We start from the raw sequence: 20,556 nt of genomic DNA on the forward strand, positions 1-20,556 counted from the left end.
CAGAATACAGACTTGCCCCTCTGCCCCTGTGCTGACAGCGAAACTGACTGCTTGCTAGATTTCTGTTACCTGCCCACTGGTGAAAGTAATTGGGTTAAAAACTGCCAGCAACACAGGTTTTTGTTCCACCACCAATTGTGCATCTTCAGTTTTAATGCCATTAAGATTAGATCATGTTCTCTGGGAGCAGGATATCACTGCCCCCTCAACTACAAACCCCTGTCTGTAGCCCCACTTAGAGCAAGACACTAGGCCTGATCACTAATCAATGACAGGGAAATGGAGGGAATTAGCCCAAATTAGGAAGAAGAGAGAACAGACTACCTCCTGTTCAGGGGTCAATATGCCACTGTCTGATGCCTGATCCCTTTTAAGACAAATGGTGGACGAGTACACATTTACACAGAGTGTTTTTGCATGTATGTGTGTGTAAATGTGTGCACACACATTCACCACACAGTCTTTGAAGTGTATTTTGTGCTGATCAGTGGGTTTCTAACTGCGCCTGTCCTTCTGCCCAGAGACTCTTGGGCAGGAAAGACCAGGGTACAGCGTGCCCTGGTTTCCCCTGGGAGGTTTAAGTATAAGGGGTAGTGGAACATGTGCAAACCCAGGCAAACAAAGAGCTGGAACCTCTGCTGTTTTGCCTCCATCCCATGTTGAAATTAGTCCTTACATAAGCACAAAGGCGTATGTGGTACACTGCTCTTCTGTGCAGCAGGCATCGTCCTATTACCCCGCTGCACTGCCCCGGGGAAGGGCACAGTCATCAACTCAGCTCAATCACATGCACACCTGCAACAACTAATTTTAAGACAAAGAGCCCCGCGCTCTCCTTAAAGCAACACTGACTGGTTAACATTTGGCTGCCAACTGAATCAGAGTTATTGATGGGGTATTGAATGCGGTTCAAAAGCAAGAGGATAAAGAAAGGGCTGTTGGAAAAGTTTCCCTTATTCCCCATTCCCCTTACTGTGTCTTTGATTGTTTGATGCTGGATCAAACTATTTGATTGTTGCATGGTTCCCAGGGCCTCTGTGATGTAAATGCATGTGTGTGGCCTACAGCATCTTATCTCTGTGGTTAAGACCTGGGCACAGACACACAGAGCACCCTGACTCGGGGAGCATTATCTTAGCTGCCAGACTCCCAGGGCTCACCCACTGCAAGCCCTAATAAAAGGGAGTGGGCCAAGGTTTTCAGCCACAGGGGATTAGCATTTGACATCAATCTAGACCCCGGCATTCATATTCACATCACATGTACACTTCTACAACAGTGGACTCAACTGTTTTACTTATTTGCACCCCACTGAAAACAAAATATATAATTTGGGTGTGTGTATGGCTCAGATGTAAACTGACTGTACGTCTGCATTCACAGTTCACCCATAATTCCCCACAACCCTTTGCAGATAGGGTTGAGAAGATCAGATGGCTGCTATTTGGCTGGCCTGAAATGGTGATTAAAGGGTCCAATACATGTTTTTTTTACACCCGTCTAACCTAAGATAAGCTGTGCTAACTATTAGTTAGAGTCATCCATGTCTGGATATCAGTGGCAGTAAGCTACGGGAAAGAGCTCTTATGTTCTTCTGCCCAGCAGTGTTGATTTTGGCACCTAATTTTGAATTGATATTTTTCACATTTTAGCAGAGCACTGGCTGTTTTCAGGATTTCTCCCAGATGTTTGGCTGTCTGCTTTTGCACTGTTTCATCTTCAGTGGGATTGTAGCAATATTAAGCTAGTCCATACTTCATTTTTGTAGTTGTCCGTCTTTTGCAATCCTGGTGGTTTTTATGTCAAAGTGAAAATTGTAGTATGTCTTCATGGTTTTGTTTAGAAATGTTACTGTTTTTTTTAGTTATGTTATTATATACTTATTATTCTGCTATATATTATGTATATTTTATGTCATTTTATTTGTTATGGAAAAAAGGTCAGCAGCAAATATTTTTTGTGACAGTTTTCATTGATAAAATAAACTCTGGAGCTGAGCCACATCCTGTAGTTCCTGTGGTATCTTGAGGCTTTTCCCAGCCAGATTGGACATGTGATCTGTTACTTTTAGTTGTGTTTATTAATTTAGCCCACGTTTTCTCTATTTTTCAAATCTTGTTCTTGCTGGCTGTTATGTTAATGGAAGCGGCTTTTGACTTGAGCAGGCCTTTTTATATTCAAATATCAAGCTAAAACAATGCTAAAAGTCCATATGCTGTTCCTGAGTGATTAATCGCATCTCCTCTTTCTCCCCCAGGATCCCGTCTGCGCCAGGAGGACTCCCCACCCCGGATTGTGGAGCACCCCTCTGACCTGATTGTCTCCAAAGGGGAGCCTGCCACTCTGAACTGTAAAGCAGAGGGACGGCCAACCCCGACAGTGGAGTGGTACAAGGATGGAGAGCGGGTGGAAACGGACAAAGATGACCCACGTTCCCACCGCATGCTGCTGCCCAGTGGCTCGCTTTTCTTCCTTCGCATCGTTCATGGACGACGGAGCAAACCGGATGAGGGAGCCTACGTCTGCGTGGCCCGGAACTACCTGGGAGAAGCTGTCAGCCGTAACGCATCTTTGGAAGTAGCATGTAAGTCAGGACTCTGTCCTATCTCTTGTTAATTTTTCCTCTTTTAGAGATACTAATTGAACGTGTCCTGCCGCCAACAACTACAATCTTTTTTCCCATTTATGCATAATAGAAAATTAAATTCTCTGGGCTGGAGGGAATAACAGTAAACAAATCGATGCTTAAAATAACACTATCTTAAGAGCTGATTTGATCTTGCTTTTGGTGTTCCCTAAAAGACTATAATGATTTCCTGTAGGTCTTAAAGGTACAGTTAAGTTCCATTGTGATCTTACTATGTGTGATATTGTTTGTTGGCATAATGAGTTGTGCAGAATGAGGTTTGCCTTTAGCTACTGTCAGACTATAGGCACATGATGGCATGGCAGACATGGGTCTCTCACAGGTGGGTGGGGGTTGAACATCAGGCACAGATCAAAGTCCTGATGGACACTTGACACAGGCCGCCTGGCCTGTGTTGGTGAACACTGACAGGCAGAACCTGAGCTTTGGGTCAAATTACCTTTGAAGATGAGCCCCCAGCCCCCAGAAGTCTCAGGCTGGCCTTCCTATTCAGTGGCTCTCAGGAACCTCAGCTGCCCATAATTTGGAGTGAAAAGTCTCCAAGTGCTTATGTTGTTTCAACTGGTGGTACTTTTAGTAACATAGTCCTGGGTTTCAGACACTGTACTATGTGTTTTTAGTCATATTCACAGATGTTTTTTGGATGCCTCACTTGATTTGTGTGATTTGGCGTGAAGAGGAGACTTTGAATCCCATATCCTGAAACTGAACTCTCAAGGCATTGTAGCGTTAGCTGTAATTAACTTCTGTCAGCAATTAAACTGAATGTGAAGCTCTCATTCTCATTAGTAAACATAAAACAAGTAATCCTTTTGCGAATTAGATGTTTGACAATGAGCAGAAGAGACAGCAGAAATACTATCTGCCACACAGTAAAGAAGACCTGTAACTGTTTTTCCAATGTGATTACAATGATCAGTGGTAGTAGAATGAGTAGTTGGTTTGTGATCCTTGGGAAATGGACTTTGTGTGATGGAGAGGAGGGGGTTGGTCTCCACCTCTGATCCAGTCCCCTGCCTCCCTGAGGGCCTTCCAGCAGCCCCCAGGTGCTAACTGCGTGACCGAAGCTTGATCTATCGATTGCTGTAAGAGGGCTCTCCCAGTCTAAATGAAAATTCATGAAAAATTGATAAAGTCTCCAGATTATTTTATTTTTCCCTTCTCTCACTGTTTCTTCTTAGTCTTTATTTTGAGTGCTCTCTCTAATTTAATGTGGGTTGAGCAGCAGAGGGGGTTGAATAGAGGCACTGACTGCTTGAGTGGCTTAAAGGTTGATGGGTGACAGGTCAGGAGGCCATGAACGAAGGGATAAGGAAGAGCTTGCAAGGTGAAGAAATAAGAACACACATATGATAGGGTGATACTGGGGTTGAGAGAGAGAGGTTCAGGTCAAAGCCTCAGGCCATAGTCTGAGCAAACAAGGATACAGATCTGTACCTTGTACCTACCATTCTGACACAAAAGTACACCATAATCACTGGACACCACATCGTACTCGCCAAACAAATGTGCATATATACACAAATAGCTTACCAGTCAAAGATGTCCTACGTGTGGCCTCTTGGCATTTAATAAGCTTTCTCACTGGACTTCCTGGTTAGTTTTTCATCTGTTCTGCTCCAATACAGCCAACCAGGAGCATCTATGTGCATAGACGAACCAACCAGTGGGGAGGGGAACATTTTTAAATGAGTTCCAATGACCCCATCTACATTTAATAGTTCACCGAAGTGACGTTAAACCTTCCAGTACCATTTATAGGTAAACTGATACTGGCCCTATGCTAATTGACACAGTTTTGCCGACATTGACGTGACCTGAGACACTCATAGTTTGAGAATGACAGCAGTGTTGCCCTGATCGAGATGGTGTGTGGGTGTAGGAAATGGTTGTGCTGCTGCCTCGAGAGCAGTTCAACAGGGACAGTCACTTGATTGTGCTGTGACATGTGCAGGGAAGTTTTATTAAAGTAGAATATTGTTGATATGAATTATTTCATTATGAACAGATCAGAGCCCTCAGAGCTACTTCACAGCTAATGGAGGAGATGAGGAAAAAGAAATAATACGCAGGCAGGTATTATAATAAGACTTAATGACTTGTTGCAACTTTAATGGCAAGTAATCTAATGGATATTGAGTAGGAATGTCCCAAAGCTGATCTGCAGGATTGGTGTCTGACCCAATCAAGTGTCTGGCCTAGAGCACCAGAGTGGACAGAATCAGCACAGCTCCATTATTGTTTTGCCATCGTGCTATTTTCTTTGTTTGAGTGAACTCTCTCTTCTGCTCTCTTTCACTCCATCTCCCTTCAGTACACAGTAGTATTTGTCTGTCTTCTTACACATAAAATAGTAATGTTCCAATTATTTATAAAATTTATATAAATAGTAAGTATTCAGTGACAATAAAAATGAGGTAATGACCAATTATACAATTGAAAGATATTGCCATTGGGAGTGTATTTTTCTCCGTGTATTTTTATTTTCCTAGAAATAAGGCAATCAGACATCCCAAAGTGAAGAGAAGGCCATTTTGTGGAGCGCTTCATGCCCGGTTTGTTTTGGGCCCTGGGCTTTCTTGGCTTTCTCTTTCAGTCAGGTCTTCAGGGGACTGGGGGAGCAGAAGGGGGTGGGGTGCTAAATCCCACTGCATTGGCTTACTGCAGTGATTAGCTTTATCAGGTCCTGACATCCGTCTAGTGATTGTAAAGCCATAGCTAATCGCACAAGAAAAAGCAGCATTTAAATCTATATCCATGTTGAACTGGGCTTGTGTGCATGATATGTCTTGCCCCCCCACCCCACCCTGAGTCTTCTACCTCCCTCTCCCCCTCCCTCTCGTATTGAACACACCTTTGCCCCCCTTCCATTCACGAGTGGTTGAGCAGGACCCTGGTGAGATAATTGAATTGCAGCTCTGAAACAGATTGAACTCAGTGTCCACTGAGCAGAGTTGCGCTGCTGCATGCTGGACATCAAGCTGGGCAGCACTCACCACTCTCTCTGTTTGAGGAGGAAAGGTGGAGCAGAGAGGAAGAGGGGGAAGAGGCCTCAGAGAGGTGCCTCTGCATTATTAATGTGGGCCAGATTGGGGGGACTTGTGCGGTTACACTGCATAGTCTTTCAAACATGCCTCCTTTAAGTGTTGGATGTTGAACACACATTGTTCACAAATGGGGGGGTAAGAGCATGAACTGCCTTATGTTATAAGTCCACGGTGTGTTTGCGGAGTGTGAGGATAATGATCAGACATCACTTTACTGCATTTGGGAAGTGATTTCTTGATAGTTGTTGTTCCCTGTCCTGTAGTGCAGAAGATAGAGAAACGTATTGCCCAGAGGGTATCTGAGCAGTCTGAGCTTTGTCTATTTTATTCCTCTGCCCGTGCTCTCCAGAACTGACTGCAGGCCAGCTCTATGGGATGGATATGCTGCATATACGATGTGCCCCCTTTTCTCTTTTCAGAACAAACTGGGTCAATGAGCAGGTTCATAAATCATTGTGAAGCCTGTGTCAGAAAAGCTAGCTGCAGCCGCCGCTGAATAAATTGCTAGCACTGCGGATATCTGTGTATATGTAAGTGTGACAAGGCACACCTGGGGCGATAGGATTCCAAGGAAAATGTTAATTGGCCCCATCTTTTCAGGTGGATGGGTAACACACATGCATAGTGCTCCAGATAGAAGCGTGAGGAGTGAACAGTTGCACTTCTAATTGAGTGTCGAATGTGACTCTGGCCCTCTGACATGTATGTGGTTGCATATGTTTTAAATGTGTGTTATCGTCTCAGGGGAGAGGCATTGCAAAGGAATGAAGGCGCAGAATCTGTATCCATTGCTACTTCGTTCAGTTTGTAACCTTTAAAAATGCAAATGACACCCAAATGAAACAGATGACTTGGGTTTGTTCTAAATGCCGCTTGGAATGGGATTGAATGACTTTTAAAAAGGTCCTTTGATATCATCTAATGTACCACTTCTGCAATTAAGTGAATCGTTAGGTAGCATTTGGTGCTCGTACAACAAGGTAATTAGCAGGAAAATAGAGTTGGGAGAGGTGTGAGTGGTGAAGAGAGGAGGAGGGTACCAAGCTGTTCCTGTTGTGTCCAGCATGAGGGGAAGCTAATAAAGGGACAGGCCAGGAGGAGCAGGCCAGGTGGGGAGTCAGGAGCCGCACTGCAGAGGCTTTCACAAGCTCATCTGGACTCATTATTCCATTTCAGAAATGAGAAAATGGAGTGACAAGTGCACACAAACAACAGACACACACACACTCTCACACAGAAGTGTACACAAACACCTGCCCTCACGCTCGTATAAACCCCGGTAGGCTGAGGTTTAATCTGCGCTGAAGTCCTTGAGAAATAATGAAGGGTAATGAAGGAAGCAGCAACAATGCAACCATTATAGCACATTAATGATGCATGCTGCAGTTAGGAAATAAAACACAGTCTCAAAAACTGAGCACAGTCTAATTTGTATTTAAATACGTTTTACTGTCACAGCAAATCTCAGTGTGTGTGTTTACGTGGTGGGAGTTGAGGGTCAGTCCTTAGATTTTTCTGCACCTTGAATGGCTCAGTTTAGCAAAGTGTTTTTCCCCATTCTGTATTCCCATTTTAAAATTTCTTTAAACTATATCCTCAGTATTACTGAACATAAAACCCTAAGACTCTTTCAGATGCCGTAATGATCTGATAGAATTATGTTACGACCCCCAGTTTCACAACGCCCATTGGGACACTGTGTAAAACATAATTAAAACAGAACGCAATCATTTGCAAAACAACTGTTTATCGACAACAGTTTCCCAAACTGTTCCTGAACCCACGTAGTAATATCCTTCATACAATCATGTGCTCACAAAGTGGTGAACCTCGCTCCATCCTCGCTTGTGAGTGACTGAGCCTTTCCAGGATGCCCCTTGATGATACCCAGTGATGATACTATGACCTGTTACCAATGAACCTGTTTACCTGTGGAATGTTCCAAACAGGTGTTTATTCCACAACTTTCCCAGTCTTTAGCTGCTCCTGTCCCAGCGTGCTTGAAACATTTTCTGGCATCACAGAGATGCCAGCAATTTATACATGAGAAATCACCTTTTGTCTGTTATTTTGGCATGGCAGGTGGGTCTAAATGCTACAATACCCATGAGCCTCAGCTGAGGAGAGGCCAGTTCCGCCTCTTTACATTTTGATATTAAAAAAAAGTAATCAGAATGACTTTTTTCATTAATTACACAGCACTTTTGATATTTTCTTGCTGAAAGTGGTCAAGTTCAGTGCAGAAAGAAGTAATGATATGGCAGAGGAAAAGCAAAAAGTGTAGATACAGGAAAGGTGAGAGTGTTGTCGTGCGATAAGAGAGATGGTGAGAGCAGGCGAGGGTGTGAGAAATACCTTCCCCTGATAAACTGTGAGAGAGGGAAAAATCCCTGATTAAATGTGTCAGCTCTGTGTCTGTGCTGCTGGAGTTTGCTGACCTCTGTGAAGAGGTGTTGTTATCTGTTGGGATTTACTCACACGATTTCCAAAATGCTCACACACAGTTCTCACCAGCCATATGCAGCCGCATGCAGATTGTTCTCCCCTTTATCAGCCGCAGATGGCACCAGCAAATGAGGAGCTCCCGCCACAACCCAACTCCCGTGCAGTGCGTGGAAAGAGAATGGCCTGCAGAAATGGAACAGAAATTTGGAAAACTCTCACAGGGAGATAAATCATAGGAATACATGACAGTCACTACCAGGACTCTGACCTTTCACTGTCACACACACAAACTAGCACATTCACACACACACATGATATATCCTGAGACTGCACTTTTGCTATCCTCAACGGGCCTTGTGTCCCAGCTCTGACCTCCCCAGCTCCACCAAGGGAAATAGACTGCCTGTGTTACCTTCTTACCTTCAGAGGAAGAGAGTGTAGTGCTGAAGATGGGAAATATAGCACACCTTGACCATGGTGCTCCGTGGCTAAATAATGACAGCTATAATGGAGGAGTGCAGCAAGGGCTGAGGGCAAAGATGGAAAGTGTGGTGAGAAGGTGCATGAAGATAACAAAGAGGTGGAACACTTAATGAGATCCAAGTTTTGGATGACCTTTGACCATCTTTCCCTGCCCCTTATCACTCTCTTGCTCCCCCCTTCTCTCACCCTCCACCTCTCTACTTCCACCATTGTGTCACCTTCAAGTGTATAAACTGGATTAAACAAGTGTGTGGCGCTCCGTCACGGATGCCACGGCCCGTCAGCAAAGGAGTGAGCCATCAAGCAGAGAATGCTGAGCCAGCCACTTCTCACGCCCATTAGTGCCCGGCAAGATGAAGCACCCGTCGCACCGGGTTTTGTTGTGTTTCTTTTATACACCCTACTCTCGCTCCTTCACTCTCTCCCTCTTTCTCTCTTTATAGTGACACTGTTATTGATGGCCTCTTCGCTCTTACAATGCGGGGCTATTGCTTTGTCTCTCCTGTCTGCCTGAGTTTTGCTGCCTCTCTCCTCGTTCTCCTTGCTCCCTCTACCCATGTCTCATCACCCGTGCTTCACACTCTGGGTGCTCGCTCCGCAGTGACTGAAAAATAAATCTTTGCATTAACATCGAGTCCCTAAATTGTACAAGCTTGGTGGCATTGTTGTAAAAAGTAAGCACTTTCAGACAAGCACATTCTCTAAAATGAACTTACCTTACCTTGCTGCTTCTTTTATTCTCATCAGACAGTTGTAGATATAGACTGAGCTGTAAATTATTGAAATCTGTCTGCAGGCTGATTATTGATCAGCCCTAAAACACAGACAGGCTCAGAGGCTCCTGCTTTCATGGGTGGATTACACTTTGATTTCTGGTTTAAAATCGACTTATGGTTGTAATTTATTCAAGCCCCGCGCAGCTTGCAGTTTTTAGTTAGCAGATTTATTTTGATTATCATCAACATATCTTCCAAAATGTACTCCACTTTATAAGTCTATTAATCTGCTCTCCAGGCGGTGTGTAGATAACCTAACACATGGACTTTCCAGCTCTAAGTCTATGTTAAATTGTTGTGCAGGAGTGTTATTTACCAGCATAGATGAATATGTCTGATACCACTCTATTTGCTGTCAAGTGAGCGAAGGGACAAGTGAGTGATAATAATATTAATCGAAAAATTTGACCCTGAGTGAAATCCCTGTAGACTGCTCCATTCTGAGGGTGGCTTGCCATTGAGTCCAGCCAGGATTGGATCCTCTGACCCCTGGAGAACCCTTTGCCCTCTCCTATCCACCCCAGATCTCTGTCAAACCATAATTCCTTAACCCAGCGCTCCCCTCCGATGAATGTGTCCCTGTAGTGACTGACCTCCCCCACCCACCTTCCTTGCTCTCTCTGAGACCCTCTGAGACTGCCAGAGATGGTAATCCATCATACGGAGCTGGGGAGGAGGTGACAGGGTGGAGGGCTGAAGTTCAGCCGCTAGCTGATATGGGTTTGAATCGAATGCCTCTGAAATTGATTCACCCTCTGGTGTGTGGAGTGGTGTGTTGTTTCTGCACTGATGTTCCTGGTTCAAATGCCCATTATTTCCTTGGTTACTTTCACACACACACCCTTAAACACACATTCATTCACACGCATACATGCCTTTGCGCAACACTGTGTGGTGCACAATGCTGCTGGGGATTGCTCTTGTGCAAAGGTCACGACTCTGCCAGACCCAAGATTTAGTCTGTTTATTTTGGGTTACGACTGTCACACTGCACACTGGCACTCTGATGGATATGTATTGCATACTTACACACAGGTACCCAACACATACTGACACAAGTGCACTAGCTCACACAAAAATACTTCAGGTAAATTTCTTTTGTGGCTGTTTTTCTAGTTGTACAAACATTAAGGACAGTCCCTCCTTAAAGTAGCCCTTTGGGAACATGGGAGAATTTCAGCTTCATTAGATTCTCAACTGAACTGTGTGGATGGAGAGGAAGTAGGAAACTGGGGGAAGGGAGAATGGGAATACATGCGCCACAATTTGCAAACTGGCCAATGGAAGTTGAAAGTTTGTGGTGTAGAATTTTGTCGGCTTTTAGAAAAAACAAACTAAAAATATGAACATTGTGTTGTTAATGAATAATTATTATTTATTCTTTTATTGCTGTCCCTTGCACTGTTACCAGGCTTCGCTTGACCCTGGGCTGTGGCAGAGTTATGGTGGATCTGGATGTGTTATGACTTGATGATCTCTCAATGGCGTAGACAGATATTGTGTTTGGCTTGGATTACATTTGCTGTAAGGGACACCTATGAGCCACCAGAGCCCTCAACAGCTGCAGGCCAGAGTTGAAACCTGATCATCCAGTTTCTGCTGTCTCCCTCTCTCCCCGTCTCCCACCCTCTATCGCTCTCTTTCCTCTTTCCCCTTTTCCACTCCCTCCCCCATCCATTTCCTTTCCTGCTGTTTGAAAGTGATACTCAAAGCGTTTTGATCACTTTCAAAAGTGAAGGGAGACAAGATCAAATGTTTAAGTGTGGTTTCTAAGACAGCTGTGGTTGCATTCCATTTTACAGAATGACCTTAACATGACTGTGCCGCTGCATCCATTGGGCATATCAGCAGAGGAAGTTGGGTGGCTGCTGTGTCTAGTTGAAGGTGACCTTGTGTGTTGCAGAGTTAATGGCTTCCCATTTTGATGTGGAGTGTGTCCTAACTGCTGCCCCTGCCTGTTAGACTGTTCTGGGATCTGTCCCAGGCTTGGCCGAGGTGAAGGAGGGGACGCCGAGGTTTGATGTTGTTCATTCAGCAGCCACCCGTTCACTGTAGGAGCCACTGCATCCCATCCGTTAAGAAGTAAACGTCACAGGCTCTCAGCTTCAGGACCGGCAAAGACATGATGTGATAGAGGGAAACAGGCTACCTCAGTAATGTGTGATGCAGTGTGACCAGGTGCAGTGAGATGACATCACATGGTGAATGAGACTGGGAGCTGCGGTATGTGTGACCACCTGCTTCTGCAGCTGGGAGGATGATTAGCAGCTAGCCAGGCTGATTATTAACCATCCAGACACTCATCCAGCCAAACGGACAGACAGACAGACTGGACCACTGACAGACATTCCACATTGCCAGATATGAGCTTGCACATTGGTTGGCACAGTAGAGACCAAACAGACTTGCCCAGACCACTTAAGCACTAGTGTGGCCAAAGGCCAGCTGAATAGAAATCAGAACATCCTATTCAAATGCTAAGCAGAATCTTATCTCAGTGCCTCTTGGTGCTGGCCCCTGTGCTCTACACTGTCCCGGGCAAAGCTATTAATGAGCATGCAGGTACTTCCCCTGTTTGCTGCGTTTCATTGTGGATGAGTTAAGATAGGTGCATGGTCACTTGTCTGTATGTTTCTCTTTGCTTGCTGTTGAGGAGAAACTCATACGGTGTAGTATTTGGGAAGATACTGCTTGAGTAAAATTCAAAGAAATCTAACTTGTTGTTAGCGCATCTCCAGTGATTACTGTTGATGTGTTAAGTCTTAAGTCAACAATGCCATCCACAACAGTACCTACCACCCAGTGTGACAGAAATGAAGGCAGTGAATCATCTTAAGCGTGGTTATAATTGCAGGGATTTGTCTTGGATCCACCGAGATCTTCTTATTTCACAGGAAATGAAATCTAAAGACACTGAGTGATCACCAGGGGGTGTGTGGCTAACTGATGAGCGCGCTCATTTGACTCCACCGATCTTTAAAAGCCATTAACGCTCTCCTGTTTCATGCACAAATTAGACCTCCACACACAAAGGCACACAGGCACAGCAGCACATAGATGTTTGGAACTCGTACACAAGACAGGCACATATGCACGTGCCAAAACCCCCCATACACACACATTTTGTAACAGACTCCAAACTCCCTCTATGTCGTCCAACTTGCATGATAAACGTTTGCCCATTTGAAGCCTAAATGGCACAGTAAGGGAAAAATGAACCCCAAGACGCACGGGACGCGTTGTAATGGAGCTGAAAAGAACAGCTTAATTGGCCAACATAAGCCATGCCCAAGCATTAACTGTGAAATTTACATGTTTTTTTTTCCCGTCTTTCTTTTAAAGGTCCCCGTGGTGTTCATGTGGAACAGACACATGAATTACGACTCTGACACTTCATGAATATCGATTTGGCTGCTGTTGCTGTGCAGGAGGTTATGGAAAACCATATTATTCAAAACATGTTGAGTGGGATACATCTGCAATTAGTCAGTTGTTAGTTTATGCAACTAATGTGTTATTAGTTTAATTGCTTGTTTTTGGTAATTAACTTCTCTCTCACACACATCCTTGCTCTGTGAAAAACACCCTTAACATTAAAGCTGAACTATAATTAAGAAATATTGTGGACACACTGTTAATTATTTTCATGAGCCCTGAATCTAAAATGTTAAATATGAGGATATGGTAAATTGCTCTTCCTAACAGAATCTCAGACTTCAAGCAGAAGGGAGGTGTCCACATGATTTAGCGCCATTCATGTCGGTACAGGGGGTTGATAGGCCAGTTATACCTCTGAGTCCCGATATGCTGACCTTTGGCCACCTCTGGATGTGACCCCTGACTGACCATCGATTGACCATCATCTGACCCCATAGCTTGAAAACAGAGCTGCACACGGGTCCATTTGGCAGTCTGGAGAGCATCTCTAGCATGCGCTGCTAATACAGTTACCCTAGTGTTATTGGGAGATGTATGAAAGGAGAAATAGCCTGGGAAGGAAGGGTTATTCCTGTGTCAGAGGAAGAAAAGCACGGCTAATTCAATTACAGGCTAAGGGATATGAGCATCTGTCAGTTAATTCATTCTTATAGTACTCAAGTTCTGTTGTTATTGCAGTAACCTCAAAACTAGATTGCCACCAGTTTTAACTCTTACTTAACTTAAATTGAGCCCGGATTGGTATTTTGACATATAAAGACCTTTACCCCCTTTATTTACTATGCGTTTTATCATTTTACACAACAAAAGGTCTTTTCTGCTTTGTGAGACATTTTGTGAAACCAAACCCTGCACAATCCCTCTACATTTGCTGGGCGCTCAGACCAGATTCTGCTATCTCTTCTCAGCATCTTGCCATTCTTCAACCCCCATCCCTCCTCCATTTCTCCCTTATCCCCTAAACTGCTGTTCCCTAACTGTCTGTAGATGATAGCATTTTCATCCTAGCAGGCAAAGCGCCCATACCCATACCCATCCCCATCCCCATCCCCCTTCTTGCTATGAAAAATCAAATAGCAACCCTAGTGACTGACTGCTAATGAAATTATCAGGACTTCTCATAAACCTTAATAAGTAACTTGACTTGATAAAGGACACTGATGAGGGCAGGAGGCAGCAATGAGATTGGGAGGAAAAAACAGGGGGATATATCATTTATCTCAAAATCACTCGACGGTGCCAACCGGGGTGTTGATTGTCATAAATATTCTTGGACCTTCAATTTTCACCCACATGCCCCACCCCCAACTCACCCCGCAAGAGCATCTCACCTCCTCTGACTGCATCCATGTGCCAGCAACACCACCCTCAGTCCTCTCTGCCTGTCTGTCTGTCTGTCTCTTTTCTCCAACGCAGCAGGGGGATGGTTGGCCCAAGATCGTGGCATCATTAACTTTGAGTGGCAGACGTTAGACGTGCGGAGGGATGTCCTGTCCCACCCCCTGCTGGGTGTCCCTCAACCCCCATCACTCCTTCCTGTCATCCTCCGTTTCTGCGTTTCTTGCCTCTTCTCCCCCAAGCATCCATCCACAGATTTCATACACTTGATGCTCAGTCAAGGGTGAATGAGAGGGCGCATTAAGGGATGCATATCCAATTTCTCCATCATGGGTGTGTCGTATGATTGTTGACGTTCATGTGCACAATTGGTATTAGACGTATTCATGTGTATGTGTAGTGGTGGGGGTAGAATTGTTGACATTTATACAACTGTCTAACTATTGCACTGTTGTGACTCTGGCTCTTTGTAACAGTGAGGAGAGTCCACTACCACACAGTGTCAGGAGTATTTGTTGTTACCACCAGTGTGGCACGTGCTGCTGATCTCCCTGTGGTGCAACGCCCTGTCTCATTAATCACAAGCCCTGTGCTGGAGCCTTGACAACCCACAACCTGGTGGCCTACCACCTCCCCTCATGTATACTGGGAAGGCTCTGCACCATTATCTGCTCACAGGAACAAGGCAGCACAGCAATGACAGCTGCCAGTGGTCATTTGAACCAGCCCCCCTTTTCAGTTGAAACTCCTCACTTCATGTATCCCCCACCAAGCTTTTTGGCTTTCTCTCATCTCGGGTTCACAAGTTTTGAACCACCGGGGCAAAGGTCAGTGGATTTGCCAGGTCGTCACGGCAACTCTCTTCAACATCAGATGTCAAGAGAGTTGGCTGACCATGACGAAGGCAGGCAGAGAGCGCTGCTTGGCCCACCGCTTCCTTCTGGAGATCACAGGAAGCAGGACAGGAGGGAGAGAACAGTGTTTTTGTTAAGCATACTCTCTCCCTCTTCCTTGGCTTCAGTCGCTGTCTGGAGTGCTGAGGATTGTGGCAGAGAGGTATATAAATGTTCATGGGGGGAGTGTTAAGGGCTTGTTGGGGTCCAAGTCAGGCTTGTACTGTGGGGTGCTGGGGCTCAGAGCGGTGGCGTGGTCTAGTTGTGTCATGAGCATGTAGCTGAGCTGTCACTTGTCTCTAATTGGCTTAGATCAGCTCACGAGAGGCTCAAAGCTCACTGACCCACCCTCTCCTTCTCCATCTCTCTCTCTACCCCTCTCTCATTAGCTTTTGTTCTTCTGCCAAGCTAAGACAATGGTCTCCACATGGTCCTTTCCATTGAACCGTTCAATCCAAAATCTCTCTCTCCTTCCAGCAGGCCTGTCGCTTTCTCTGCCTTTGTGTATGTCCTGTTCTGAAGCTAAATCTTGCAAGTAGCAGACTACTAAAATGATGAGAGAGGATGCAGAGGGCATCTTGATCTAATCCTGATTGGAGACCTGATTGATCTTGGCCCTGGGGTCGTCACAGGGTCAATACATGAACTGATGATAACATGGTTCATCTTAAGGGAATAAACCAATCATGGCATTTTCACATGCCATTGCACCACCTATCAATCCAAACAACAATTCATATCAGTCATCTCCACTATTACAGTTTAAGATGTAGCCTTGCACGTCATTTACCTGTGCTGTGATCAGTCAACCATTCTGTGTTCTGCCAGATTGGGTGTACCTTCTTGGGCAGTGTAGGATTTACGATGTGCCACAAGGGTTCAGGGAATGACCCTGTAGTGTGCATCCCTGACGATGTTCTAATTGGATAGGGTGACCTTTCTTCACTGTAATTTTGAAGCGTTCTTGGTCTTTGGGGGTGGGAACAGATTAAAAAGCAGCAGGGGTGGGCTGATTGATGTGTGCTGTGGTTGGTGTGGTTGTGGATGGACAGTGACAGGTAGAGGGACAGTAACATATGAGTCTGCAGCTGTTGAATGGGAAAGGATGCTCAGACTGATAGATGGGAGGTGGCCACAGCCAGGCTGACTGATTGCTACCTTCTGGTACATCATTCCTTACGAATACTATGCATGCTGTGGTTGAGTGGTGGGGGAAGTTGCTTGTTTGATTTCTATATACATCAGGGGTGTGCCATGTCATGTAATTCATGATAATACCTGTATAATTTTAACATGATACAAGAAAATGACAACATATTAAGTTTTTACGTCATGACTATGTAGAGCATCAACATGAACGGTAAAGTGAAAGTAATGTTAGAAGTTAGTTCCCAAAAAGGGAGCAACCTCGGTAATGCTGAAGTATTTTAAAACATTGATAATGAGACACGAGGGGTGCCTTAGGATGTGTTTTATTGAGCTCATTGATTGACTGAATGAATTGAATGTCCACTTCTTTGTGGTTAATCAGAGAATCACGTCGCAATGTCGAGAAAATTAAAACAAGTTGGGAGAGTAATGGTGAATGAACAATCAGCCACAGTCAGGTCGGGACATGTGGAGAAAAATTCACTATACAGTACACATGGATGTGTCATATAAAGCACATTCATATTTATATATATTCCATCATAATGCATGCATATCATTACCAAAACAATGCCCAGCTATATCTTACTATTTCGTGGATATAAATGCAGTTTGTGGCTGTGTGTGTGTGTGTGTGTGTGTGTGTGTGTGTGTTTGCGATTTACTGTGTGTTTTTCCCTGATTTTGGCTGTTATTTTGCTCTGCATTCATGTATAGCACTGTCACTGCGCTCAAAAAGCTCCCGGCATATATTTATTTATTTCGTCGATATGAAATTTGCTTTGCTTTTCTTTGTAGCCAGAATGGGTTGAAGTGTGGTGAATGGGTTGTTTTGGTGCATTGACTGGTGGATCCTATTTTGACGGCGTATGAAGCTGGAACTAATTCCTGCATATTTATTTGGCTCGGACTAAGCAACCTAAGCACTATTTCCACTTAATATTCCAAGGCATGCGGACAGGAACAGCCTATTGGTGATAGCCTCATGCAGCCTTTGGAAGATTTTAAGTGGAAAAATTCAGGAGCCTCAGAATGTCAAAACAATTTATTCCCTTGCAAATTAGCATGGATGCATGCGTCAGTTTAAGGCGTTAGGATTTGCTTTTCCAGCTGTCTTTTGTTATTTTATGTCATTTAGTCTCAGGCTAATATCTGAAAGCTGTGCAAAATGGCGAGAGGAAATAATCCACTCAATAACAGATACTGTCATGATATTGCAGTTCACTAAATTTATCATTGTGTTAATTACTGTCAAAACTTTGCCTGCTGAATTCAGTTTTAATGCTTGATATACATGGACGGTCTTACTGTAAATTAGTTGTTGAGTCTGAGTGTTTCATTGTATGTACAATACAGAATGTAGCTCTCACATGATGGATCTTTCCTCTGCTCTGATCAGGCTGATTCTATGACCACTGATCGCTATGCACCTGTCATTGATATCGTCACTCAAACACCCAGCCTCTGTTAAAACCCTTTATTTTGTTCCTGCATCTCATCCAACGTGGACAGAAAAGGGTAAAAAGATAAAAGAGCATGAGGAGGAAAGAGAGAGCCCCCCCCCCCCCCCCAACCTCCACCAGGCTTGAGGTGCTTTTGTTGTGGACTCCATCTGAAAAGATCAGCTTTAACAACCTAAGCAAATATCCATGAAAAGGCTTGTGAAGGGAGGGCCTTGAACCTTCTGTCGAACAGGTGTGTTTTATAGCACTGTATTTGTCCTTTGGTCTTAAATGCTCTACAGTCCCACATTGTGTGTGTGCGTGCGTGTGTGTGTTTTCCTCCGTGGCTGAAGCTCCACTGTAGCGGTGAGCCAGTCCCAGCAGGAGGACTGCAGTCAACCTTGTGCCATGTGAGAGCTGCGGGAAGCGGACTAACGAGGTGTCCAGGCAGCTGACGGCTTTGTCCTGCCTCCTGTGAGTGGCGATGGCACAAAGCGTGTCCTGCAGAGAGTCCTGTCTGTTCTTTGTGTCTGCCTTTCTCCTCTGCCCAGCACTTTGGGTTACAAAAGGAGGCTGTATGAGGCAGCATTGTGGCATCAGGTGGATGAGATGCTGCGCCTGTCCCCCGTTTCCCTCCTCCCATCCGTCTCCTCTCTAGACCACAAAAAAGCATATAGTCTTGAGTCTTGAATAGCTGTGAATTTGTGTCTCATGCAGTCAGTAGGCTCCCGTCCCATTTTCACTGAAGCCTTGACAAATAACTATCATTTTATTAGATTCCCCATCCCCTTTCCTTGTTCGATCTAGCCTTTCTTTCCTCTCCTTTCTGTCACATTATGCTGAAGTGAGTGATGATCCAGAGGACAGGCGGTTCTCTGTCATGTGTTTGCCGCTTGTATTTGTTCAGTCTGCCATCTTCCTCTCTTTGCTCTCTTCTCTAATTTATGAACTGCCACACTTGAGTGGGCCTAGGGCCTATTAAAACCAGCACATCGCCTGTGTTTGTCCTGGCCTTTCCTGCTCCACAGGAAGCTCATCTAGAGCCTGCACTAGTTAATGCCACTGCAGGGGGTGAGCAAGAAACATGGACACCTCTGTGGATCCTCTGCCCACTGGAGGGAGAGGTTCAGCGCTTCTTTTAAAAGGCCAAAGTCATTTGTTTTTGTTGTTTTCTGTCTCCCAGGGATTGTTTAGAGAGAAAAAGACAGCAAGGGAGATGAAGAGTGAAAGGGAGTAGGAGCAAACAATGGAACATGCCTTTCTCTCAGGAATCTCTTTGTAGATGGTGTGATGTTTCTCATCTGGACCATTGGACTGAAAGCTATACTTTGCTGTTGTTCTACATTCATGGGCCTCTGATGAGTTTCCTCTTCACTTTGTTTCTCTTAACAACAGTTTAAAACATTAGGCAAAAAATCTGAACATTGATGCATTTTATATGTTTACATTGCTCACCTTTTAGGCCTCTTTAGTGCTATAAATCAAACTTTGCCAACACCATTTGTGTGCATGGCCCTGTAAATCTCTATTAATATTTAATCATCGGGACAGCAGGTCTGAATAATGGTCTTAGGATTTATGTTACCTCAGAACAAAGACTCTGAGCTTTGATCCTTCAACCTGTGTTACAGCCTTCTCTAATGGCCACAGCTACAATTGCTGTGGTGATTCAGCTTCATGAGCTGGGTATCCATATGGAAGCTCCAGTCATGTAGAAGCAGACACCAGTTCTAACAATCCACACTGTAGGCATCAAACAGCATGTTCACATTCAAAGCACAGCATCACTGCAATGTTTTGTATGTGAATACCACTCGCTGAGCTCAACCACAGTGTTTCCATATTGTCACAGTAATCGGATTTAAAACACAGGAACACAGGGGCAGACTACCAAGAGAGAACCACAAAAAATCACAGAAAGGTTGGGATGGAATCCCAAAGGACTACAAATCCCTTCTCTCAAATCTCATTGTTTGGAAACCATGAAACCGGATTCCTGTAACAAGTCTCTGATCAGTGGAGATTCAACCCAAAGGACTCAATTAGACCATAACGGCCCTTTCTGACCAGGCCTTTATTTTGCCTCCTTACTTCTCCTACCATGCTGCCACCACTGCAGTGGAGCTGTCTAACGTCCCCAGATTGGGAGCCTGGCCATACAGCACTCTACACAATCACATCACTCAGCCTTTGCCCCTGTCATTACACACTAACAGCATAAATCCACACCAGGATGTGTGTATGCATGCATGCAGTATTTGTGTTGCTTCCCAGTAAACCTGTGGCACTCCCCTTGACTTTGTGTTTTAATTGGCAGCACGAGTACAGTAAACGTATATTTAAAACACTGGCAGAAAATAGCAGTTACTGAAAAATCCCTGCAGTCAGAGGCAGTAATCCAGAATTTAATTTCAGTCATTTTGCCCTCCTTCACTTATGATTAGAGTGAATTATGATAATTTCTTGATTATGGTTTGGCCCCTGCCTGTGAGCCTGAGGACACTCCTTGTCTGAGCTCAACAGAAGATGGCAATGGGGAGTATGTGCAACCCACTGGGTCTGCAGTGTCAAACACTTCCTTTCAGATTCCATAAACACAAGCTGTACTTCGTGTTTGTCTTCAACTTACCCTGCTGTTGCAGTAGCACATGATGGCAATGTGGCAGGTATTTTTCTTTTTTTTTGTTCTTTTTTTTTTTCATTCAAATCAGTATTTGCAGAAATATTTAACAATGTGGTTCAACATCAGGTTTGTGCAAGTTACCTCAAAGGTATCTCCAAAGAGTGAGATGAAATAGGTATAAGAAAGATGGGAAACAAGGAATTGCTTGGCTGATATTATGGTTGCAAGAATTATTGTGTGTTTGATAATGAGTGAGTCTATGTGTGAGTGCAGTG

At 44.5% G+C, this 20,556-nt stretch overlaps 1 protein-coding gene across 9 annotated transcripts in view; it reads left to right on the forward strand.

The window, feature by feature from the left end:
• The window catches only part of robo2 (roundabout, axon guidance receptor, homolog 2 (Drosophila)), a 250,140-nt gene that overhangs the window by 106,788 nt on the left and 122,796 nt on the right, over window positions 1-20,556 (forward strand). For all 9 annotated transcript variants that reach the window (XM_076734797.1, XM_076734804.1, XM_076734799.1 and 6 more), the window contains exon 2: window positions 2,258-2,584. In XM_076734797.1, coding sequence (XP_076590912.1) covers window positions 2,258-2,584 — 327 coding nt within the window. The remainder of the gene's footprint in view (window positions 1-2,257; window positions 2,585-20,556) is intronic.

This window comes from Chaetodon auriga, chromosome 7, assembly GCF_051107435.1.
Source record: "Chaetodon auriga isolate fChaAug3 chromosome 7, fChaAug3.hap1, whole genome shotgun sequence".
In the NCBI taxonomy this organism is placed as follows: Eukaryota; Metazoa; Chordata; class Actinopteri; order Chaetodontiformes; family Chaetodontidae; genus Chaetodon; species Chaetodon auriga.